Source organism: Symphalangus syndactylus, chromosome 3 (genome assembly GCF_028878055.3).
Source record: "Symphalangus syndactylus isolate Jambi chromosome 3, NHGRI_mSymSyn1-v2.1_pri, whole genome shotgun sequence".
Classification (NCBI taxonomy): Eukaryota; Metazoa; Chordata; class Mammalia; order Primates; family Hylobatidae; genus Symphalangus; species Symphalangus syndactylus.
Window position 1 is genome coordinate 137,494,093 of NC_072425.2, and position 26,002 is coordinate 137,520,094.

Here is a 26,002-nt window from a genome sequence, read left to right on the forward strand (position 1 = left end):
TTTTTTACTTAGAAATATAATTTTAAATATTTAATAGAGAATAGTATGTTTTATCTAAGACGTTTCATACTTTATTAGTATAAACTCCTTTATTTTGAAAAAATATTGTAAATATTATCTAGGAAGCACACAGATAATCATTTTCTGCATTTTGGGTAGTAGGTAAAATGAAATTCCAGTCATCAATTTAGGAGGCTTTGGTTGTGGGACTATGTATTACGTCACTTACGGATCTCCATGAAGAGAGAATTTTCCATTCCGATGCCTAATTTTGTAGTCATGGGGCTCAGAGGCTTTCATTTACATGATTAGGTATTGTCTTGCCAATAAGGTCAAAAGTTTCTGCCCTATGTTCACAAAAATATAATCTTGTTAGGTTTATTTCGTATCTACGTCTGTGCTGTGCCCATCTCCAGAGACAGATTTAAGCAAAGGTGTATGCAATGCTTCATAATGAGATCATTATAGCTTTTAGTGCTTTTGTCATCTCTACAATTACCAGGCGATATATTTTGTGTACTATTCATGTGTTGTTTTGTTTGAATATATTTTTATTGCACTGTCTTTTCTTCGATAAATCTTTAAAATATGTCATTACCTGTGCTGTTTGTGACTATTCTAAGTGCTGTCATCTGTTATGTTCATACTTTGTGTTTGCACGATTTAACTTGATCATGATTCATTCCTTTTTCCCCATGAATTTTTCCCCTTACATTGGTCTCCATATTTTCTATATCTCTCTCCTTTTCTCCCGCTCTTGTGCAGATAGCTCCTCCAAGAAGACAAAGTCTAGTTCAGAGGAGAGTAGATCCGAGATATATGGTAAGCTAATGTAGCTAATTCAGCCTTGCCCTTTGGAGCTTGCTTCATGGTGTTCCTTTTCTGTTCTTTTTTTTTTCTTTCTTTCTTTCTTTTTAAATAACTGCAGCCTTTCTTGTGTCTGCTGTGCATGGCATGATCTACTGCAGGGAAAGGGAGCCTGGGTTTTAACGTGGCTGTGATGTGGAAGCTTAAGGTTGCTAGAAACTAACATTGTAGATTAAGAGTAGGCCACATTGCCCATCTTCTCCCGTCTTGTTTATGGTAGGAAGGTGATTATCTCTAATATGTTTGGGTCAGGTTCCTCCAAATAACATGAATGGGCTTTGAATTCTTGTCATCTTCTTCCCACGTCTCATTTGCAGAGTTTGGATCATGAAGAATTTGAGGAATTAAGTCTTTTCCTCTAAGTATAATACTGGTGTAATTTAGAAGTATTAGCAGTTCTTTGGAATTTTTATTTCATTTTTTGTTTGTTTATTTTTAATTGCCTCTTCATGTGGAAAAGTCATTCTTGTATAATTTATCCACGATGGCAAAAATACGTAAGTATTTTATTTTCATAGCTTGAAGAATTTGTGCCTTTGAGAAGTTTCTCTGAAGCTTAATCGGAATGGGAAAATTTCAAAATGGTACCTTTTAAAAATAATCTTAACAAAGAGCAAGTTTAACCTGAGTGGTCAACTTTTGCAGCAGATGATTGAAATGCTAATATTTCTAGACTGTGTCCTGTCTTCCAAAGATACAATAAACCATGTTTGTGAAGTTCATACCTATTTTTCCTTTTCCTTTGCAGTTTTACCTGCCCTCTTTCCTTCTTTTAGAGTTTGATTAGGGTTTTGTTTTGGGTTTTTTTCTTGTTTTTTGAGAAAAGTGAATAGGAGAGGAATTACCTGGAGCTAAGACTTTAAAAATAATTTCTGAAAGACTGATAAATTATTTCTTTTTTTAGGAAGATTCCAAATTTGGCCTCAAAGGGAAATCAGGTCATCTTTAATAGAGGCACAAGTCTGTAGAGTAGAAGCTCCCCCAGGTGCAGATGTTTCCTAGCTTGATATATAGGAGAGGAAAAAATACAGGAATTGCCCTCCCTCTTTTAAGACATTTGATAATTCATATCTGCTAGCACTTGAGCCCATATCAGATACTTTTTAGTATTAAGAAAGCTCAGTGTTTGGTTCTAAACCAGTTAATGCTTCTATGTTAGATACATACACGTAGTTCTTTACTTGGGTTTTTGTGACCACTGCTTTTTCTGTGTATACCTTTTACAGTAGTTCAGTAGTAAATGTATACTATGCCTTGTGGCACATCAAGTTTACGCTTTTTCTTCCTTCCAGAGTATTTTGGCTGCTGACAAGTAAGAAATACCTAATTCCTCGAGACTCTATCTTTCTGTGCTATATAAAGAGCTTTCTATAGTTTATCCTCTCCTTAGGAACATGAACATTTATAGCTCTATTCTTTTTCAGTAGCCTTTGCAGTGTTCTATTTCTTCTTCCTCTCCATTTTCCTAGATCTGTGATGTGTATTTAGAAGCTTGTTCTGTGCTTTAGATGAAGATTAACAATTTAGGAACCTCTGACTAGAAATATTATACTAATATTTTTCTTAGCAGTGGTAGAAATATTAATACTAGTTCAGACATGCCATTGGCTTGGTAGTGATAGAAACATTTTAAGTGGTAATCGGGAAGTAAGGTGTGGCTTCTCTGTGTGTTTGGTTTTTGAGAACCCTTGAAATACCTTTTTTGGAAGGAACTGAGTCCACAAGTCCTCAAAAAGCGCTCATCGGAGGGATGAGTTGATTAGAACAGAATTAGCTTGCTAACATAAATCTCTTTGACATTACAAATATTTTATCACCTGTGTGAATAGACTTCTTTAGATTACGTACAGTTAGCATAGATGAAAAAGTCTCTGGGGATTCAGAAAAGCTTGAAACTACTGATTGGAGTCATAGCAACTGGTGACGTTCTGCTTTAGTGTAGGGTCTTATTATAAGCCCACTTCAAACTTTAGAGATTATACATTGTTTTCTCGGGGTAAAATTCATTAGCTGGGTACTTAACAAAAATGCTAGTTACTCACATATTATTTATTTTAAACTTTCTTGGCTTTTTTTTTTTTTTTTTTTTTTTGAGACAAGATCTCGCTCTGTGGCCCAGGATGGAGTATAATGGCACGATCATGACTCACTGCAGTCTCAACCTCCTGGGCTCAAATGATCCTCCTACCTAAGCCTCCAAAGTAGCTGGGACTACAGGTGCACACCACTGCACCCAGCTGTTTTGTTTGTTTTTTTTAATAGAGATGAGGTTGTTGAAGGAATGATTTGCCAGGGGAAAAAAAAAGAAAGAAATAGTAGAGACAAAGTCTCGCCATGTTGCCCAAGCTGGTCTCTGTCTCCTGAGCTCAAGCAGTCCTCCTGCCTTGGCCTCCCAAAATGCTGGCATTACAGGCAGGAGACACCGCACCTGGCTTCTTAGCCATTTTTAGAGCTACTTTGTGAAATAGATTTACTTTGTGCATCTTAAAAGGAAACCAAGTGTTTGCTTTGTATTGACTTTTTTTGTTACATTTCTGCCCAGTGTGGTCAGTCGGTTGTTTATTCCATTTCCCTTTATTTTTCACTCTCTACCTGTTAGAGTCTATTAAACGTGTATGGATGTGTTTTCTGATCTACAATTTTTTTTTAATTTTTATTTTATTATTATTATACTTTAAGTTTTAGGGTACATACTTTTGTGGGTTACTGTAGGAAATGAGAGATTCAGCACGGGAGTTCTGAGTTAGACCATAGCTGCTGCTTAACCGCTGTCTTGGTGTCTGAACAGATTCCTGCTGACAGTATTCGGTTCAAGAAAATAAGTTACGTCTTTTTAAGGCTTAGTGTGCTCAGGCCACTGTAACAAAGTGCCATAGACTGCGTGGTTAAAGCAATAGAAACTTATTTTCTCACAGTTCTGGAGGTTAGAAGATCAAGATCAGGATGTCAGTGTGATCAAGTCAGAAGATTGCCTTGCTGGCTTGCAGATGGCTGCCTTCTTGCTGTTTGTCTCACGTGGCCTTTCCTCCATGTTTGCCAATGCCCTTTCTTTGGTGTCTATGATATTACATCAACCTGGTTCTTTACTCTTTGTAATTATTTTGTCTCTCTTTATTTGATTGTTTTTTCCCTCTTGTGTTATACATGTAGGCATGACCCAAGTTTCTGTCCCCAATCTTTCTTCCAGTCTCCAGTCTTAAGTGTCCCATAAATTCAGAGTGACCAAACTGGAGTTCATCATTGTTCTCTACAGCTGGAAATCGATCTTCCTCTTTATTTCCCTAATTCTTGTAATGACACTGTCATTCTTCCACTCACCTAGTCTTATATTTCTATTAAAGTTATATTTGACTTCTCCATTTTCCCTTGTCCCCCGTGGTCAGCTATTTGCCAGGTCCTCTTGATTTTCTACCATCACAATATTTTTCATCCTTCACTCTTTGGTTTCAACCCCACTGCCTTGTCCATCATTTTATTAGACTATTTTAATAGATTCGTAACTTACTTTTATTTCAGTTTCACATTGATTCATTAACTTTTCTCCATTCTGTATTCTGCCTTGACTTGTCAGATTAATATTATTAAAGTAAGAATTTGGTCATTCACTTGCTAAGAAAGTACAGGTAGTTATTAAGATAACGCCACAATTTGTTCTACTCTGATTCTCCTTCAGCGCTTCATTTTCCAAATATGTTTTGGCATTCTTCCTTTGCACATACCATTTCTGTTGTCTTGAATGAATTACCACCTGTAACTTAGAATCCTACTCATCTTTCAAGGCTCAATTCAAGTACTGCCTTTTCCTAGGATTGCCCAGCTACTTTTGTTGTTTCTGAATGTTGACATCTTGATTTGTATTTAATTACTTATATTTATGTTTATCTTTACATCTCCCATAATGCTGAACATACTGGAGGCACTCATTAAGTGAGTTTTGAATGGATGATTGTTGAGATTGACATAGGAAGTATTTTAGTAGAGAAAATTGATGGAATAAGATCTTGACTCATCCTAATTGAATCTTTCTTTCCTTCTGAAAAACTTGAAGATAGAAGAAAATGTAACTTAGAGACATTTTTCTGGTAGTGGTCTGAAAGAATGAAATCAGCATACTTGGAATTTAAGGCTCCTCTTGCTGGCAAGATTGTGCATTTAGAATCAAGAAGCTTCTTAATCAAAGGATTATCTGAGGTCTTACTCATAAAACATGTATGTCTGGCACCAGTTTAAAATGAGCTGTTTTTATGAGGTTGCACATGGCCCTTCTCCACTCCCTTCCCTGAAGCTAATTCTTAAGAGCTGAAACTTAGAGAAGTTTGGTCATGAAGTAAAATAAAAGGCGAAGAAAGACTAATGTGCTTTCACTAAAGTCAATGTAATATGGAAGATTTAACAGGTTATCTTACATGTTTAACACTCCATTTTCATTAATATGCTCCACACTCTATTTTCATTATAGGAGTTATGGCCTTCTTTCAGGAACAGTTATAGAATAAAACTTCATTTTTTTTCACTTTCAAAATATGATCATTGGTAATTATCTATTGAGTAAGAAGCAAGCAGTCTTTTTATGTTAGTTTTAAATGCCACATTGTTCTAACAGAAAAAATATGTCTTTTGTTATGATAAGGAAATAAAACAGAAATGGATAGTATTTATGTAAATTCGATATAACATCTTTACTTCACTGATGAGATGAAGCATGATATCAGGTTTATCAGCTTCTAGGCAAAATATGATTTTTAAGAAACAGGAAATAAAGTTGGTTTTGTAACTAGAGGAGTTATTTTGGGGTAGATGGAAAATCAAATTATTATAGTTGGAATTTTGCCAGGGCAGAAGGTTAATTAGTGTTCTTATAGAAATGTTTCTCTACTTTGCATAGTCTTCAAGGCTGTGATTTTTTTTCTGATTAGAAAGTGTTTGAGTATGTTTATTTAAAATTTCCTTCATGTATAAAATTCAAATATATTTAATAACTATTTAGTGAGCACCCATTATATGCCAGGCACTATACTAAGGGATAGAGATACAAAGATAGAAGTGACTGTACCTAGTTTCTGGTTGCTCACAGTCTGGTACAAAAGAATTGCAATACATTTTGATAAGTGCAATGATAGAGATATGCACTCATTTACCATTACTGTATATGCACTTAAAAAAACAGCTGTGAAGAAATACTCATATGGCACCAAGAACAATGGGACTGAAGAATTATTACTAGGACTAAGTCTTTTGTTTTTTTGAAAAACGTGTTTATTATTACTGTTATTTTTTGTAGAGAAGAGGTCTTGCTAAGTTGCCCAGGCTGTGCTCAAACTCCTGGCCTCAACCAGTCCTCTTGCCTTGGCCTCCCAAAATGTTGGGATTACAGGTGTGATCCACTGTGCCTGCCTGTTAGGATTAGGTTTGAAGGAAGTTTAAGTCTCAATGGTTTTACTTTTTGAACACTCTGCCTGTGTCTATGCAAAGTGCTGGCATATAGCACATACCAAAGTAATTAGGTGGCCTTACAGAACTCATATTCACAGATAGATACATTTGTATGGTAGTTATGATTGATAATCTTTATACCAGATGATAAAGGATTTAGCAACAAAACAAAACTGTGGACTATATGAGTTGTGAAAATCAGAAAAAGTAAAAATGACGAATGCTGGTTTTGGGTTTTTTTTTAATTAATGAAATTTGAAGATTGCTATTTTGGAGTCATGAGTCTACTTTTATCTTTGGCTTTCTCTGTAACATACAGGGCCTATTATCTGTACCATTTTCTGATTCTTAAACATTGTCATTTTTTTCTCCATTTGTTTTCAGTATTGTCCTGCCAGGACTTTATGTTCTCTGAGAACAAAAACTCCAAGTAGTTTTGGGTTCTTCATAGCACCTATGGACTGCACTGTTAAATAGCTAGTATGGACAGATGCTCAATGCAAATTCGCTAAAACAAATAAAAGAAGTAGGATTTTTGTGTGTGTGTGTCAAAAAGGATAGTTCAAAGATATGATAATTTAGCCAGTATTGGTGATTTTAGTTCTACAGAGGGTGGAATTTTTCCCTTTGTGGTAGGTTAAAACAGCTTCTGGTCAACAAATAGAATATTTCTCTGAAGAAAAAGAAAAAACATTTCATTTGATTTTGAATGAGAGGGAACATAATAGATTTGAGCATTTGAAGGACTGGATTTCTGAATTTTGAATGGTAGGATGGCTTTGTTTCCAGTTAATTGTTACCACAAATCTAAATTTATGCAGACACCACAGACGGACAAGACAGACTAGTATTGTTAATTTGAATTTTATAGATTCTGAATTGACTGTATGTGTAACACTTTTTATATTGGTCTACTGATTTAAAGTACATGTTAAAGTACATCAGTCTCACATTAGCAGGTAAATATAAAATAATAAATGTGGCTAGTACAGTGGATTTGGGGAGAAGTAAAAATTGAATAGGATGTGTGCATAGTTCTTTTTCCTTTTCCTCTTTATTCTTTGTCCCTCATCTTCTCCTTTTGCTGTAGAAATAAGAGGGAAGGTTATCAGACTGAGACTGTTATGAATTGGAGAAAACAGGTGTGCATATTCTGACGTAATACTAATAGATTTTCTTGATTCTTATTAATCTATTAGGATTCTAGGCATATTTATAAAATTGACTGTGCATGGTGCTGTTTTTTTCTCTCTGATGACCTCCCTTTCTGAGCTTCCTTTCATCTCTAGACTTGTCTGCTTGTCTGAATTTCATTAATTCATAAGCAATTTTTGTAAGTTTCCTTCTGTCCCAAAATACATGCAAGGTTCTGAGATAAGATTGTGATCAAGATACAGCCCCTACACCTTTGGAGCATAAAATCTAATGAAAGAACAAAAACAAATACAAATCAGTGTGAGTAAGGGTGATACAATAGGAGTATACAGAGGGTGCAGTGGGAGTCTGTAAGAGGGGCACCTAACTTCAGTATGCATATTTAGGAAAAGCTTGTAAGAAGACTGATTCTTTTCTTAAGGACATCCAGCTGTCTCTCATCTTCTAAAGCTACCTATAACAAGAAGCTCTACCCTTTTAAATTTCCCTTCTGTCTTCCTTACCCATCCAAAACTACTTTCCTTGTTTGCTAAAAAACAAAACTTAGACATAAGTCATAATTGATCCTGTTTTTTTTTTTGAGATGGAGTCTCTTTCGCCAGGCTGGAGTGCAGTGGCGCGATCTCGGCTCACTGCATCCTCCGCCTCCTGTGTTCAAGTGATTCTCCTGCCTCAGCCTCCTGAGTAGCCTGGGACTACAGGCACGTGCCACCACGCACAGCTAGTTTTTGTATTTTTAGTAGAGACAGGGTTTCACCATGTTGGCCAGGATAGTCTCGATCTCTTGACCTCGTGATGTGCCCTTCTCAGCCTCCCAAACGCGCCCAGCCAGAATCGATCCTCTTAAGGATCATTTGCGTTGATAGGAGTTTATTAACATAAAAGTACTTATAATTGTACTAGTAGCATGGATAGAGGGGAAAGTCCAAGGTCAAACTCCCCCCCAATCATAATAAAATAATATTTACCAAGTATGAACCCTTAATATTTGTTAGGCATTAAGCTAACTACTTTATATATTTTTTTATTCAAGTGAAAGGTGCAAACATAGCAAACTCCTCAACTCCAAATACCCTTTTCCCTCATCTTTTACAGGCATCCTGTTCTCTGCAGGCATCTGAAAAAAGGTCTATTTAAGAAGCCCAGGTTGCTTAGCACTGCAATCACCCATGTTAGAAACCTTTAATTCATTAATTTTCAGCTTTTGTGAGGTGGGGTGGGAGAAAGGAGAAGCACGAATATAGTATGAAAAAATGTATTCAGTGTTATAATTGCCTTGATTTCTAAAGTCACAATATCTAGTTTATTTTGAAATTTCAAATAACTGTAAGGGAGGTTGTGAAATATTTGTTTCCAAAAGCAAGCATGGATTTTAGAAGATTCCTGTGAAATGCTGCTTAGTCTAATGATGTTTTTGTTTTTGTTTTTTTTGAGATGGAGTCTCTCACTCTGTCGCCCAGGCTAGGCTGGAGTTCAATGGTGCAATCTCGGCTCACTGCAACCTCCAGCTCCCGGGTTCAAGCAGTTCTCCTGCCTCAGCCTCCCAAGTAGCTGGGATTACGGGCATGCACCACCACACCAGGCTGATTTTATTTTATCATGTTGGTCAGGCTGGTCTCACTCCTGACTTCATTCAGGTGATCCACCTGTCTCAGCCTACCAAAGTGCTGAGATTACAGGCATGAGCCACTGTGCCTGGCCAGAATCTCTGATTCTATTTATTATATACTAGAATTTATAAAGAATGTTTTTTTTAACTTGATTTTTGTATTCATATCCTATTTTATAGTTGTCCTAATTACTTGAAGAAAGTAACACTGAACAGATAACAAAGGTTGAATTCTAATGTGTTATCTCCTGCCCTCATTACAATTTATTGTTTTGTGAGAGTGGTGAATATGTTATTTAGTATTTAGAAGTCCCTAGAATTTAGGGGTAACACATTTTTAAATGTTGAAAATCAACTTTATTGAGGTAAAATTTACATAAAATAAGATGCACTAATTGTAAGTATATGGTTAGAAGATTTTGACAAATGAATATGCATACTCATGTAAACATTATCTTAAGAAACAGAACATTTCCATCACTGCAGAAAGTTCCTTCATTTCATTTTGCAGTCATTCCCACTCCTCTTCCCTGCTTCTCCCCTAGGCAGTTGCTATTCTGCTTTTTGTTGTTTTAGTTTAGTTTTTCCTTTTCTATGCTGGAGTCATGTAGTGTTTACTTTCTTACATACTGGCTTCTTTTGCTTACCATGATGTTTTTATGATTCATCTATGTTTGTTGTATGTATGAGTAGTCCTTTTCTTCCTTCCTAATACATTGTATGGACATATCACAGTTTGTTTATCCATTCATCCATTGATGGACATTTGAGTTTCTAGTTTTGGGCTCTTATGAATAAAACTGCTGTGAACATTCGTGTATGTCTTTCTGTGGACACAAATTGTTCTTTCTCTTGAGAGTAAAATTCATGGATCATATGTAAATATATGCTTACCTTTATAAGAAATTTCCAAACAGTTTTCCAGAATGTTAGCACATTCCCACCAGCACTGTTATAATGTTCTAAGAGTTCTAGTTGCTCCACCTCTTTGCTACCACTTTTTATGATTAGCCAGACTAGTTGGTGTATAGTGGTATCTCACTGTGGTTTTAATTTGTGTTTTCCTGACGACTGCAGCTGTTAAGCACCTTTACATGTGCTTATTGGCCATTGGTGTATCTTTGTAATGTGTTTATTTAAGTATTTTACCCCCTTTAACATTTGTCTTCCATTATTGGTTGAAGAGTTGCATATAATCTGGATATAAATTCTTCATCAGATATCTGTATTGTGAATATTTTCTCTGTGGCTTGCCTTTTCATTTTCTTTTCCTTTTTTTTTTTTTTTTTTTTTTTTTTTTTTTAAGACGGAGTGTCGCCCTGTCGCCCAGGCTGGACCCGCCTCCCAGGTTCACGCCATTCTCCTGTCTCAGCCTCCCGAATAGCTGGGACTACAGGCACCTGCCACCACGTTTGGCTAATTTTGTTGTATTTTTAGTAGAGACAGGGTTTCACCGTGTTAGCCAGGATGTTCTCGATTTCCTGACCTCGTGATCCGCCCATCTCGGCCTCCCAAAGTGCTGCGATTACAGGTGTGAGCCACCGTACCCGGCCTGCCTTTTCATTTTCTTATCAGTATCTTTAGAATAGCAAATGTTTTAAATTTTTGTCCAGTTTCCTAGGTTTTTTTTATGGTTTATAAACCCACCCTAAGGTCTTTTTTTAATGTTATAAAATATTTTGTTACATGTATTTTATCTGTTTTCTTTTTCTTTCTTCCTTTTTTGTTTTCTTTAATACCCTAAGGTATTGACGATTTCCTTTTGTGTTATCTTATGAAAAATTTTAGCTTATGTTTAGGCCCATGATCTGCTTTAATTTTTGTGTAGGGCATGAGTTCAAGGGTTAAGGTTCATGTTAAGCTACAGTAGGCTCATGTACTCATGATGTGTCATTAGCAGCAAAAATAGATATGTATATACACTGTGTGTATATATATAATTTGTTATATGTATATGTTTTCTATAAGCCATTGTACACACAGTCTATATATATTTTTTATTAACGTATCTTTAACATATCGTTTGGTTGGTAAATCAGACTTATTTAAAAGATTGTGGCTCTTTGTATTAAAATCTTTAGAAAAAGTTTTTATTTTCTCATCATTATCTTTGTGTTGTTTTACCTGTTTCATATATATATATATTGACTTCGGTGACATGCTTAGATCCTGCAAAGCTGAAAATGTATGTTGTCTCTGGCTAACACAGAGTTCAAGATCTTCAGATCTGGTGTATGATAAAACAGCCCTGGGTACTAATCAGGGTTCTACTCTGGCAGGACATTTCTGTTCCTCTGGCTGGGGCCCTCTTTCTCTCACCTTGCCCTGACAGTTTTCATTTGTTGTTTAGAAGAAACACAAATTCTCCCTTAGGAATCAGGTAAGTATATGAAAGAGATGAAGGAACTGGTTGAGCTCACAGATTCTTTATCTTTTCTACTTTTTTGTCTTTTCTGTTTATGTTTTCTATAAGCCAGAGTTTTTTTCCCCCCTGAACTCTTCCTTTCTCTTCCCTTCTGTGGGGAATAACTTCAGGTACTCTGTACGCACCTCCTTTCATTTTACTGTTTTCCTGAGTATATTTTCTTGAGAGTAAGACTGGATTTCTCCAGAATTTTCCTTGAGATGCTCCTAGCCCCATGTCCTAAGATGGTTGATTTTTCTTGGGTTAAACACCAATTAGGGTACCAAAAACACACGGCAGTGGGGCGGGGGGAGAATTTTATACTACAGAGAAATAGCATGGATGTGAATGGGCTTTCCTTCTAGCTGTCTCATGTCTAATACTTAATATTTTGCAGTTTGCCATAGCTGTTTTTAATATTGGAGCAATTCTATTATACTCCGCCAGTGAGAAAACAGTATGTGTGACTCTGGTGTTCTTGCTTTGTTGATGGTGGTTAGTGTTCTTATTTCACCATGTGGATTTACATGTGCTACTTTTTGTTTCTCCAGATGGAACATAGTTTATTACTAATATATAATTATTGTCTTTTCCTTTCTCTGTTTTCTCTTCCTTTTTTTTTTTTTTTTTTTTTTTTTTTACACTGTGGTTCTTGTGCAGGTCTTGTTCAACGTTGTGTAATCATCCAGAAAGATGACAATGGATTTGGGCTGACGGTCAGTGGAGACAATCCAGTCTTCGTACAGTCTGTCAAAGAAGGCAAGGCATTTTAAAAAACAATTTATCACTCAGTAAACAGAGTAAGAATAGAAAAGCTTAAATAATGGCAATTGCCAAGAATAGAATAATTACATAGATTGCAGGTCATGTGGACTATTGTGCTAGATTCGTCTATCATGTCATAGTTCTAGGAAGGAATTTACTCCAGTTGATTTTTTTTGTACTTGTTAGAAAGTAATCAGTTTTTATATAGTTTTAGAAATCATGTGACTCCTTGGTCATGATACTTTATTGTCCACACACAAATTTCTGAAGTTTCAGTTTTCCATGGCACCAGTGATATTTTGGCAAAGACAGATTAAAGAGATAGCTATGGCCTCAAAAATACCATTTATTTTCCCAAAACAGCAATGATAATATTTTCTACTGCTGTTACCATACATTGAATACTTCCTTTATGTTGGGTGCTGTAATTTTGAGGTAGGCAATTTTTTTATCCCCATTTTATAGGTGATATTGAGGCTTAGAGTAAAAAAACATAAAATCAGTCCAAGGTCACATAACTAGTGAGTGGTAGAAGCAGGATTTGAACGTAAAGTCTGACTTTACAGCCTTTTTTTTTTTTTTTTTTTTTTTGAGATGGAGTCTCACTCTGTCACTAGACTGGAGTGCAGTGGCACCATCTTGGCTCACTGCAACCTCCACCTCCCGGGTTAAAGTGATTCTCCTGCCTCAGCCTTCCGAGCAGCTGGGACTACAGGCATGTGTCACCACACCCAGCTAATTTTTGTATCTTTAGTAGAGACGGGGTTTTACCATGTTGGCCAGGATGGTCTCGATCTCTTGACCTCGTGATCCGCCCGCCTCGGCCTCCCAAAGGACAGCCCATGTTTTTAACCAGTTTGTTATACTGTCCCTCTGTCAGGAAGATGATCAGTAAATGCAAATGAATCACATTTTAAGTAATTAATTTCTCATACAGATGGAGCAGCCATGCGGGCTGGAGTACAGACAGGTGATCGAATCATCAAGGTAAGGAAAAGGCTATTATAGAATTTACGGTAGGATTAAAAAACAACATATATTGGTCATATTCTGATTTTTTCACTTGGATTTTTATAAAAAGCATCATACTACGTATGATAGATCTGTTGACTATACAAACTTATTTCATTTGTTTTAAAATTAATATTACCCTTTACTGAAGGACATAATAAAAGGATTGAAAGTAATGGAGGAATATATGTTCTTGAGTAGGAGAGTAATTCAGTGTTGGAAAGATCATTTCTCTCCAGATTAGTCTGTTATTAAGCAATTCTCATCAAAGTACAAGTTGAACATTTCTAATCTGACACCTGAAACGCTCCCAACTCTGCAACTTTTTGACACCAACGTGACACCATAAATGGAAAATTTCACACTTGACCTCATGTGATGGGTCACAGTCAAAAGTTGGTTTCACCAGGTACAGTAGCTTGAGCCTGTATTACTAGCTGCTCAGGAGGCTGAGGTGGGAGGATTGCTTGAGTGCAGGAGTTGAGACTGCAGTGCACTTTGATCATACCTGAGAATAGCCACAGCACTTCGACCTGGGCAATATAGTGAGACCCTATCTTTAAAAAACAATAAATGAAACCAAACCAAAACAAAAAACTCGGTTTCATGCACAAAAGTATTTAAAATGTAGAAAACTACCTTCAGGTTATGGGTATAAGGTATATATGAAACATAAAAGGCTCATATTTAAACCTGGGTCTCATCCCCAAGATGTATCATTATGTACATACAAATATTCCAAACTTCAAAAAAATCCAAAACACTTCTTCTGGTACCAGGTATTTCAGATAAGCGATATCTGACCTATATGCAAATAGAATTATAGTGGTAGATGTCAATCTGATTATTCTTCCAGATGAACTTTATAAAGATGTAAGAATCACTAAAGAAAAAAATGTTATATATATGTGTATGTATGAGAGGAGATGTGTATGACTCTAATCTAGATATAGACCTACCAGTGGAACACAACAGAGAGACTAGAAATAGATTTTGAATTCAGATCAGTAGAGAAAGAATGGGTTAGTCAGTAACTGTTCTTGAAATAATTGACTAATTTGATTACTTAAAATCAAATTATTATTACATAGGAAAACATACCATGAAAAATAATTTGGAAGAAACATTTGAAACGTATCACAGACCAGATATCCTTAATTTTAAAGAACACTTTTAAATTATAAGAAAGGAATAAATATTCTAAAAGAAAAATGGGCAAAGAATTTTATCAGGCAATTCCCTAAAGTAATTGAAATACATAACATATTAATGGGGATATGGCCAACCTCACTGATAACAAAGAAGAAGGAATTAAAATGATAGGTGAAGCCAGACGCGGTGGCTCACGCCTGTAATCCCGGCACTTTGGGAGGCTGAGGCGGGCGGATCACCTGAGGTCGGGAGTTCGAGACCAGCCTGACCAATATGGTGAAACCCCGTCTCTACTAAAAATACAAAAATTAGCCTTGCGTGGTGGCCGGCACCTGTAGTCCCAGCTCCACGGGAGGCTGAGGCAGGAGAATTGCTTGAACCTGGGAGGCGGAGGTTGCAGTGAGCCGAGATCATGCCACTGCACTCCAGCCTGGGAGACAGAGCGAGATTCCGTCTCAAAAAAAAAAAAAAAGAAAAAAAATGATAGGTGAAAAATACATTTGGCTGTCAGAAAATTTGAAGATTAGTAATACACATTTAGTATAGTTTGGGTATGGTAAAATGACTATTCTCATGAGTTCGTTGTGAGTATAAATTAGGTAAAACCTGTTTGGATGAAAGTCTGTGAATATGTATCAAAAGCCTTTAAGAAAGTATATAACATGACAAGCAATTTTGCTTTTAGGAACTTATCTGAGGAAATAAGTGTACAAATGTGAAGTTACGTGTACAGGGAAATTCGTATTGGCTTTATTACATAACTGCATAAACTGAGGGACAGAGAAATAAATTATATTTCATTTGCAGCTTTTGAAAAGAATGGATTAGGTCAGTGTGTACCTTTATTGAAAGATAGCTGCCATACGGTGAAAAAAAAGCTTTATTTTTTTTTCCAGGAAAAAACCAGTTGTAATGGAAAATGTTTATGTGTCTATTTGGTGTGTATATACTAGAAAAGTGTCTCCAAAATTAAATGTCATCGCTAACAGTAACTATCTCATGGGGCAGGATGAATATACTTGTACTTCTGTTTTTTACGCTGATATATTTGAATTTTAAACTTGGATCAGAGAATTCATCAGAAAATTAATGTTAAATCCACATTTGATAGTTTTGCCTTGATTTGTTTGGTTTAATTCAGAATCGGGATAACATTTCCTACATTTAGCTGGTCTGAAAATTAGTTTTCTTTGTGAAGATTAGATCATGGTTGAAAAACTAAAAGCAAATTGAATATTGTGGAAATACTTATTTTTAAAAATTATTTATTATTAATTTTGACAAATTGATGAGTTGGTAATTAAAAGCAAAGAGATCTTTTCTATTTGTATGAGCCCTTCACTGTGAAGGATTTGTAAATCTGTTTCATGTTATGTTTTGTCATTTGTCATGGTGAATAAGTTGTAATGTTTTGTATGTCAAGGCCTTGGTTTAAGTTCATTTTGTTGCTGAATATGCCCTGTAGAATCATGGTGTGAAAATGAATATTGAATCAAATACATAAATAATGTAATGTGATTACTATATTATATTGGTTATATTATGTATGATAATTCCTGAAGTCATTTTATCCATTGTCTCAATAGAATGTATCTGACATACACTACTTTCGTTTTCTTACAGGTGAATGGAACTCTGGTGACTCATTCAAATCATCTGGAGGTGGTGAAGCTAATCAAATGTAGGTGAATGTTATTCTTAGTTTTAATTGTTTTCTGAAACCCTTAAAGTAAGGATCAGCAAATTTCCTGTAATAGGCCAAATAGTAAATATTTAGGCTATGTGGACTATATAGTCTACTACCGACTCTGTCATTGTATCATGAAAGCAGCCATAGACAATATGCAAATGAATGGGTGTAGCTGTGCTTCAGTAAAACTATTTACCAAAAGTCTGTGATCCTGGTTTAGCCCCTTGGCTGGAGTTTGCTGATCCCTGCATTGAAGGAAAATCTGAGGTGAAAACTCTTAACTTACTAATAGCTATCTTTTGTCAACTCCATTTATGTGGTTGATTATAATATTCCTGTCATTCTTGGTAATATTTGATACATATATTTGAAAGAAATGCATGAGTCACCTGAGAGGAAGGAGGTTGAGAAATCAGACATATGGCGTGATGAACTGAAATGGAGCTTTAAAAATCATCTAGTACAATCACTTTCCCTCAGATAAGTAAATGATTATATAATCCAGAGTAGCGATCTTCTGTTGGAAATCTTTAGGGTTAAGAATTTGTGATCTTCGGGTTTGAGTAAATAGCCCACTTGGACTTAGTTCTCCGTGGTGAAACAGGCTTGAAGCAGTGGGAGTCTGCAGCTAACCTCCCGTCACTTGCAGGGTCAAAGGTGGATTCACACACCTTGAGCTGGCAGTGAGTTATGGGCAAGCCAGGCTTCAGCCACTCACAGGGCCTCAGTTTTCCCATCTGCACAGGGAGAATGGAAGGTTCAGTGACCCTGTGAGCTTTGCTGGCAGGTGGTGATGGGGTGGGTCGTCTGAATCTGAGTCAGGTGAAGTCTTCCCCAACCTGGGCTTTGGTTTCATTTTGTTGTTACCCTTTAACCTTACCTGCTTTCCAAGAGAGATTTTAGATTTTCTTTTTTTTTTTTTTTTTAGGGTAGGGTCTTGTAGAATGCAGTGGTGCAATTACAGCTCACTACAGCCTCCAACTTTTGGGTCCAAGTGATCCTCCCACCTTGTTTTTTGTTTTTTGTTTTGTCTTGTTTTGTTTTTTTGGTAGAGACAGGGTTTTGCTATGTTCCCCAGGCTGCTGTCAAACTTCTGGACTCACCTGCCTCAGCCTCCTAAAGCGATGGGATTACAGGCACGAGCCACTATGCCTGGCCAAGATTTTATATTTTCTAATTACTTCACATATTGAATGGAAAAGAGCATGACAGTTATAACAGAAGTAAAGAAAGTCACATGAGAGTCCACCACCTAAAATATAACTTCCTTTTTCTTTGTTCTGGCCTGGTTTGGGCCATATGTATTTGTTATTGTATCTCTTAAAAAAAAAGAGAGACTGCTTGAACTGAATGAAAATTTTTTTAAAAAGGAATAATAAAAAGAATTTATGATCTTCTGCATCAGATTATTCCACAGTAAAGTAGACTAGAAATAAGAGATAGTTGTTTGTGATCAAGCAGAATCACTACTGTTTTATTTAATTCTATTTTTCTGTATCAGGTGGATGGACATATTCAGAAGAAGTTTAATAAACTAACTTTTTTCTTGGCCTTTTTACTGCTATGTTAAGCAACTATGAAATTTTTAAAACTTTTTCATCAGAGTACCAGTGCTCCAAATGGTCACTTTGATCAGCGTTCTTAACTTTAGTTTAAAAGAGTGCAGTGATCAAAATTAGATCCCTTTACTTGAATAAATTTGACCACTTATTTAATGAGAATGTGATTTATAAATTGTTGTGTGCTGCATAAATATGGTTTATGTTAATAAGTTTATGCCTGATGTCCCACTGAGGTGTATAAAAACATTTCTTTAGCTTTCTAGGTTATATTTTTTGCTCATTCCAGTATAAATTTTACTTAAAAAATTAAATTCTGGGATTCTAGCAGTAAATTACTTATCCAATAGTAAAGGCATAGCTAAAAACTTAAAGTAAAGCATAAAAACCTCTGCATATCCAAAACAGTTGTAAATCTGACATCCATAAAGCCTGGGTGTATGTAACAGAGTTCCTGCATGTCCTACTTTCTAATACGTATTCTGGATATAATAAAAGTGATATCAAACCAGAGCAGTTTAGAAACAGCTAAAGAAAGGAAGGGAAAAGCTAGGAAGCTATTATAAGCAAATACATAGGCAAGTGAGATATAATAGATGACTTTCTGATAGAGAGCAATAAGATTGAAGAGCCTTAGAAAGTGTTTATACGTAAAATTCCTCCAAATCATAACACTTGTGACTATTATACATAGCAAAAATAGTTTTTAGAACACCAAAACACTGTGAAATAATTGATAATGATTTCCATGGGAGGGTTAAATTGGGAGACAAGTGTGAAATACATTTAAAAGTTCTATTGAAATAACTAAGAAAAAAGTTTTGCCATGTCTATTACTGACTCTGATTATGGTGATTTTTTTTTTTTTTTTTTTTTTTTTTGAGACGAAGTCTTGTTCTGTCACCCATGCTGGAGTGCAGTGGCGCAATCTCGGCTCACTGCAACCTCCACCTCCCAGGTTCAAGCGATTCTCCTGCCTCAGCTTCCCTAGTAGCTGAGACTACAGTCATGTGCCACCACGCTCGGCTAATTTTTTGTATTTTTAGTAGAGATGGGGTTTTACCATGTTAGACAGGCTGGTCTTGATCTCCTAAACTCGTGATCTGCCCGCCTCAGCCTCCCAAAGTGCTGGGATTACAGGCATGAGCCACCACGCCCGGCCTGATTATGGTGATTTTTGCTGTCTAGATTCCCCCCCACCCGGTAATATGTCTAACGAATTCCTGTCCATTCCTCCAAATATTTTCTACTAAAATTTACTACTTATTATTGATTGTGTTTTTCCCTGTTATTGTGGAATATTTTTTGGTCATACTCATTTTGTAAAGTTAATTTAAAATTGCATTTTATATTCTAGCATATTCACTAAACCCTGCCTAGTTAGTATCATCTTAAAATATGAAGATCTAGGCCAGGTGCCATGTCTCACACCTGTAATCCTAGCACCTTGGGAGGCCGAGGCGGGCGGATCACTTGAGCTCAGGAGTTTAAGACCAGCCTGGGCAACATGACGAAATCCCATCTTTAAAAAAAAAAAAATCAAAGCTACTTGTGGGGGCTGAGGCGGGAGTATTTCTTGAACTCAGAAAGTCGAGGCTGCAGTGAGCTGAGATCGTGCCACTGCACTCCAGCCTGGGTGACAAAGTGAGACCCTAATTAAAAAAAAAAAAAAAAGAAGATTTAACAAATTTACATTTAAGAAATTAATTAAACATAGCCACTAATAGAAGGTTGATCTTAACACTCCTCTAAATTAAGAAAATATATTCTTGGAATTATACATTTTATTTGCTTTTAAGTAATATCTTATCTTACTAGTAGTAACTTGCTATCTGAAAACAGCATCATTCTTTTGGATTTTTAGGACAGTCATAAAAGAGAAATGACAAATTAGTTTTTTTTTTCTGTGGAGACATGATTAGCAGATGATGGGACAGTCTTATATAACTGGATCTTTTAGAACTATCGAAGATTAAGTAGTAAAATGGTATAAAAAGTTTCTTGACAATGTTGTTTTTCCTTCCCTTCCCTTTTTCCATCTCCCCACCCAAAGCTGGTTCCTATGTAGCTCTCACTGTTCAGGGACGCCCACCTGGGTCGCCCCAGATTCCACTTGCCGACTCTGAAGTAGAGCCATCAGCCATTGGACATATGTCTCCCATCATGACATCTCCTCATTCACCTGGAGCATCTGGGAATATGGAGAGAATCACTAGTCCTGTGCTCATGGGGGTAAGAATGGGGAAATTTCTTAGTTAAATGCTCAGTCTTATAAGGATGTGTTTACTTTATATTGAGAGTTTTCAAGTATTCGGCTGATGAACTAATTAAATTTAAGATTTTAGAAAACGATTTACTAATATAAAAATTACATAATAGGAATGATTAGAATATTGTCATAGCAGATTTAATTTAACAAGTATTAAACACCTGTCATATGTAAACCAATGTGCCACCCACAAAAATATAGTTAAGGTACTCTATGTTCAAGATTATAGTCATCTTAGAATGTGTACTTTTAGGAGGGCAGGGATTTTTGTTTATTTTGTTTACTGTTATGTTTCCAGTACTGAACTATTGCTTAGCATGTAGAAGGTGCTTAACAAAACTTTGTTGATTGAGATTGAATCAAGAGTATACAAGTAACTATAATACAAGGCAGAATGTAGACATTATGAGGGCAAAAAAATACTAAGTTCTATGAGGATTCAAAGGAGGGAGAAAGCACACAGAAGAAGAACAATAAATAGAAGGAGCCAAGAAAGCATCAAATGTTGTGGAGAAGTAGCTAGGATTTTTGTTTGGTTGGTGCCTGTTAAGGATGTGCATAGTGGGAGATGAACTTGAAAATAGTAGGTTGACTATATATTTTGAAAAGTCACATCTCCCAAGCTAATTTACATGTAACTAGATAAGCAGTAAGAATCCATTCAATGTTGTTTCTTTTGAAGCAATAGAGTACATGATTATCCTAGGATTATAGGAAGACTAATTTGGTAAAATATTATAGGGTTGTGAAACAAGGAGGGATGATGGGTGATGAATTAGGGAGCTGTCTTCATATTTCAGGTAAGAGGTACTGGGAGTTTGAGCTATGCATGGGGATTGATAGTAAAGATCCAAATGAGGGAAAGTGAAAGATACTATTCTTACACTAAGACAACTTCATTTCTCCAATATCAACATTTAATGTTCTCTTGAATCCAGTTTAATAAAAATGAAATAGAAGGGCAGACATTTCCTTGCAGTTTCTTATAAGTGTCATGTCTAAAAGCCTGTCCACATAACCCAGAAATAAAAACCTAATAGGTATTGATAATTGGAGCCGAGGCAGAACTTCGTATGTCACATTTTCTCTATTTATTTTAGCTTCATTTTCTCTATACTGGTTGTTGTTTGTTTTTTATCTTTTTCTTTTCTAGGAGGAAAACAATGTGGTTCATAACCAGAAAGTAGAAATTCTGAGAAAAATGTTACAGAAAGAACAGGAACGGCTACAGGTATTAAATGAGAAGTAGGGCTGTTTACAGGCCAATAAAAACGTGAGTGGGCATGGTTGAGTTGGTGTTTATCATAGTCACAATCAAGCAGTATTGTAACCAATGCCATTAGTTATATTATTGATTAAGAATGGACTATTTCTGTATCTTTTTTACATAAGTAATTAATTCTGAAAATATTTTTATAACTTTTCAGTTATTGCAGGAAGATTACAACCGAACACCTGCCCAAAGATTGCTAAAAGAGATCCAAGAGGCCAAGAAACACATTCCTCAGCTGCAAGAGCAGTTATCCAAAGCCACAGGCTCTGCTCAGGTAGCATCACTATTACAAGTGCTACCCAACTTTTTGCAGGAGAATTTTCTTCTGGGAATGTGTCAGAGAATGTTGCAGTTGCCTTTTTTAAAGTTATTTTTCTAGCGTAGGACAACAGGATGTCCTGTTAAGGATGTTACAGAAGTAATGATTAACAAAAATAAATGTGGGCGTCTGATTGTTTGCTTGCTCATGAGATCACATTTCTTTGTTCCATAATAATTTAAAAAAGAATTGAGTGCTTTTGCTTTGATGTGACAAACTACTAAAATGTATTTAGATATATATATTTATATTTTTTGTGGTTCATTCTGCCATCTTAAAACAGAATGGCAGTTGATACGTTTTTAAGTAGAAATTTAAGATTTTAAAACGACAGGCATTGAGCTAAATATATGGACAAGCATTTTCTTATTTAATCTGCATAACATCTCTGAGGTTACTTATGGTTGTTTTCCTCCAGTTTACGTATATACTTAGAGATGAGTTAGAGAGATTCAATGACTTGTCTGAGGTCATATAGCTGCAAAGTAATAGAACTAGAATTCAAACCCAGTCTGAGGATTTAAAAGCACATTCATACTCTTAATGACTATATTTTTATTGTAATTTAAAAATAGATTTCAGTAGAATTTGCTGTGTAGTTATAAGCTATACAGCATATAGCAATATAGCTATATGCTGTATTGTATATTGTATAAGCTGTATTGTATAAGCTATACAGCAATATAGAGATAATGGTCTCATAAGAAAAAAAAAGCTCAGCATTTATATGTTAACCAGACTTATATTCTGTAATACTCAGATTTGGGATATGTAAAGCACCTTGTACTTCATCTTAATGCAAAGTAGATAAATTGCCTATACATTTAAAATAAGTAAAAGCTGTTTATTTATCACTATTCCTGAGTTAAGTCTGAAGGGAAGGCTGCATATTCACAAAACAATTCTTTGAGATCATCTAGCCTAATCTGCTTACTTTCTGATTTAAAAAAATTATATTATAGTTGAGAAACCTAGGGTCTAAACTGGTTAAATCACCTATACAAGGCCATACAGTATGTAAGGTACCCTGACATCCTGGTTTAGTGTACTTTTCATTCCATTTTTTTTTCATTACTTTCAGTCCCACTAGCGATGTCACATTTTGAATATTACACCTCAGTAATGTTGACAGTTTTATGTTATTACTAGGCAAATATAATATTCTTACCCTGTTTGGACAGCGATCTTAATGCTTATAACCTGGCGAGGCACGGTGGCTCACGCCTGTAATCCCAGCACTTTGGGAGGCCGAGGTGGGCAGATCATCTTGAGGTCAGGAGTTTGAGACCATCCTGGCCAACATGGTGAAACTCCGACTCTACTAAAAATAAAAAAATTAGCCAAGCTTGGTGGTGTGTGCCTGTAATCGCAGCTACTCGGGAGGCTGAGGCAGGAGAATGGCTTGAACCATGGAGGCGGAGGTTGCAGTGAGCCGAGATCCTGCCACTGCACTCCAGCCTAGGTGACAGAGCAAGACTCTGTCTCAAATTAAATAAATAAATAAATGCTTATAACCTGATCTAAATGCTTATAATAATTTATGTTATAGCATTATGTCCCAGAATTGGCCATTGATTGACACTCTGAAGCATTGGAAGGTAGTTAACAAGAAACTATAGGGTAATAACCTTTATTAATGAGCAGACAATATAAATTATATAAATTAACCAACCATTTTACCTTTTCCTATATTTAGAAATTTGAACTTATATTCTTTTTACCAAAATATCACTTGCCCTGTCTTTAAGGTCATGACATTTTAGAATACCGGAATTAGTAGTTATTTATGGATTTTACTCGTAGAATTTTAAACATACTTGAACATACCAGAATGTCCAACTTTTAGTAGTCTCCATGTAGATTGTAGTACCATTCTATTTCTTTATGCAGCAAGTAATGAAAGTTTTCTTTTATGTGTTTGTGTGCGTGTGTTTTTCTTTAATCTGTTTTAGGATGGAGCTGTAGTTACACCCTCCAGACCTTTAGGGGACACCCTAACAGTCAGTGAGGCAGAAACAGATCCTGGAGATGGACTGGGCAGGACTGACTGTAGCAGTGGAGATGCTTCTCGGCCCAGTAGTGACAATGCAGATGTAAGCATTCAGTGTTCTAAATCTTTTTTCTTCTGTATTCTTCTTTACAGCCCCTTTGTAGATTTGATTTTAAGTGATGTGAATTAGAGGTGTCTTAGCACTTTTTACCATCCCCATTTTTAATGTACCAATTTGATAAACAGAAATCTGGATACTGTTGTATATAAACTTTTAATTCCAGAGTTCACTTTTTCCCTTGAACACCCATTGCCAACTGTTTCTTTTACAGGGATGGAATTTCCCAGCAGGCATCTTGTTTGTGGGTAGAGAAGTTACTAATGCCAGTGCATTCTTACTGAACCGAGAGACCAACTGTTGATATCTTTAAGAGCATGTTAATATTCCATTTGTGGTCAGAGTGACTCAGTCTTGAATCATGGGGCACTTTGCCATTACCAAGAGGAAAAACCTTAGTCCTGTTAGATAGGCTTCAGTTAATAGCCCAGGTTTAGTAACAGCACTTTCTTGATTAACCCAGAAACTGCCAGATGAACATGAATATCTGTTAAGATGATAATAAAACATTTTAAGCTGAATATGATGTAGCACCATAGACATATGAATACTTAACAGCTAAGTTCAGTATTACTTACTCAGCAATACTTTGTAAATTGTATGCAGTGATAGGAATAATGACTTAAATGTAGATCACCCTCTTTAAAAGTGATGAGGGAAGAAGTTTGAATGAATGTTTTGTAATTGTGGGTCATGAAATCAATTTTGTGGGTTTATTTCTTTTTTAAAAAAAGAACAGGAAATACAATGCTTTGCATATAGAAGAGGTGTCACTTCTTGGGACTTTTGTTACATATACACACATCTGCTATTTAACAATGTGAAGTTTCTCTCTTATTGAAGGTTGCTATTGGGGGATTGTTTTGTTTTGTTTTGTTTTTTAAAAAGGAAGCCATGGTCTAAGCCATCATTCAGGCTATCTCTTGAGGCTTAGGCCCAATGACCCAGTTCCTCATGCAAAAAACAAACTGAGGATTTGTGGGTTGTTTTGTTTTGTTTTGTTTTTTTAAGATTGTGATAGGAGTCTTGTGATTGGGTTAGCTAAAGGTTTTAATGGAAAATTTCAATTTGGGCTGAAGGAAAAAATGGTAGTCGCTAATATTTGTTGGGTATATATCCCATACACAGTGATAAGGTTTTATGTTCCTTAGTTAATTCTCAAAACAGCCTTATGAAGTAGTACTGTTGTTACTGTAACTTTACAAAAGAAAAAATTGAGGCCAAAGGGAGTTAACTAACTTTCCAAACTTATTCAGGCAATAGGTGATCTACTTCCACCTAGCTCCAAAATACCAGTAATCTAAATATAAACAAATGCACTGAGGTATGAAAATGCATAACATTTTGAGAGAGCAGTGAAAATTTTTGGGCAACCTGGCATATTAGGGTTATAGATGGAATGGCTAGAGATTATCTTAGAAGCCAAAAATCATGAGTCCAGGTTATAAAGGGCTTCAACTTGTTCTAGCTAGCAGTACATACTGCTTTTGGGAAGGCTTCTCGTACTCTTCTTTTTGTTTTAGTGCTGCATCTCCTCGCTGTTTTCATGGCTTGTCCCTACCATGAGATGGGAAGTTCCTTGAGAGCAGAGGGACTGTCTTGTCTGACTTTATGTTTCCAAAGTGTAGCAAATTGTAGGCATTCAGAGCAAATGATACGAATGAGAAATTCGAATTTTATCTTGTATTTAGAGGAATTTTACAATAAAACATGTGACTTAGAAATATAACCTTATAAAAGAGTGAATTGTTGGCTGGGAGCGGTGGATCACACCTGTAATCCCAGCACTTTGGGAGGCTGAGGCAGGCCAGTCACAAGGTCAGGAGTTCAAAACCAGCCTGGCCAACATAGTGAAACCCCGTCTCTACTAAAAATACAAAAAAAAAAAAAAATTAACTGGGTATGGTGGCACACGCCTGTCATCTCAGCTACTCCGGAGTCTGAGGCAGGAGAATTGCTTGAACCAGGGAGGTGGAGGTTGCAGTGAGCCAAGATCGCGCCATTGCACTCCAGCGTGGGTGACAGAGCAAGACTCCATCTCAGGGGTGGGTAAAAAAAAAAAAGAGTGAATTGTTTAGTATAGAAATAGGCATTCCAATCAATTAAGACTGTTTGACATGTAATTGATACTTAGTATTTGAATACACGAAATCAATGAATAAAGTGGGCTTTATCTTGCATGCAGAAGAGAGACACCATCAGAAACGTATCTGTGGAAAATAATTTGGAGTAAAGAGGGAGATCTGTAAGAAAAGAAGACTGCTTGGCTTAATAGGAACTTTAACAAATGTGTGCTGAATGGATAATAGCTAGCATTTGTTCAATACCTACTTTGTGCCAGAGGTTGTACCCAATGCTTTACAGATACTCTTTTTTAACACTCATAAT

At 36.0% G+C, this 26,002-nt stretch overlaps 1 protein-coding gene across 5 annotated transcripts in view; it reads left to right on the plus strand.

Annotated features, from left to right (window-relative positions):
• The window catches only part of ARHGEF12 (Rho guanine nucleotide exchange factor 12), a 154,032-nt gene that overhangs the window by 73,186 nt on the left and 54,844 nt on the right, over positions 1-26,002 (plus strand). For 2 of the 5 annotated variants that reach the window (XM_055273487.2, XM_063636590.1), the window contains exons 4-11: positions 766-822; positions 12,129-12,227; positions 13,171-13,220; positions 16,020-16,077; positions 19,699-19,877; positions 21,068-21,145; positions 21,342-21,461; positions 23,459-23,599. In XM_055273487.2, the coding sequence (XP_055129462.1) occupies positions 766-822; positions 12,129-12,227; positions 13,171-13,220; positions 16,020-16,077; positions 19,699-19,877; positions 21,068-21,145; positions 21,342-21,461; positions 23,459-23,599 (782 nt within the window). The remainder of the gene's footprint in view (positions 1-765; positions 823-12,128; positions 12,228-13,170; positions 13,221-16,019; positions 16,078-19,698; positions 19,878-21,067; positions 21,146-21,341; positions 21,462-23,458; positions 23,600-26,002) is intronic. The other 3 variants (XM_055273488.2, XM_055273490.2, XM_063636589.1) reach the window with 3 other exon arrangements.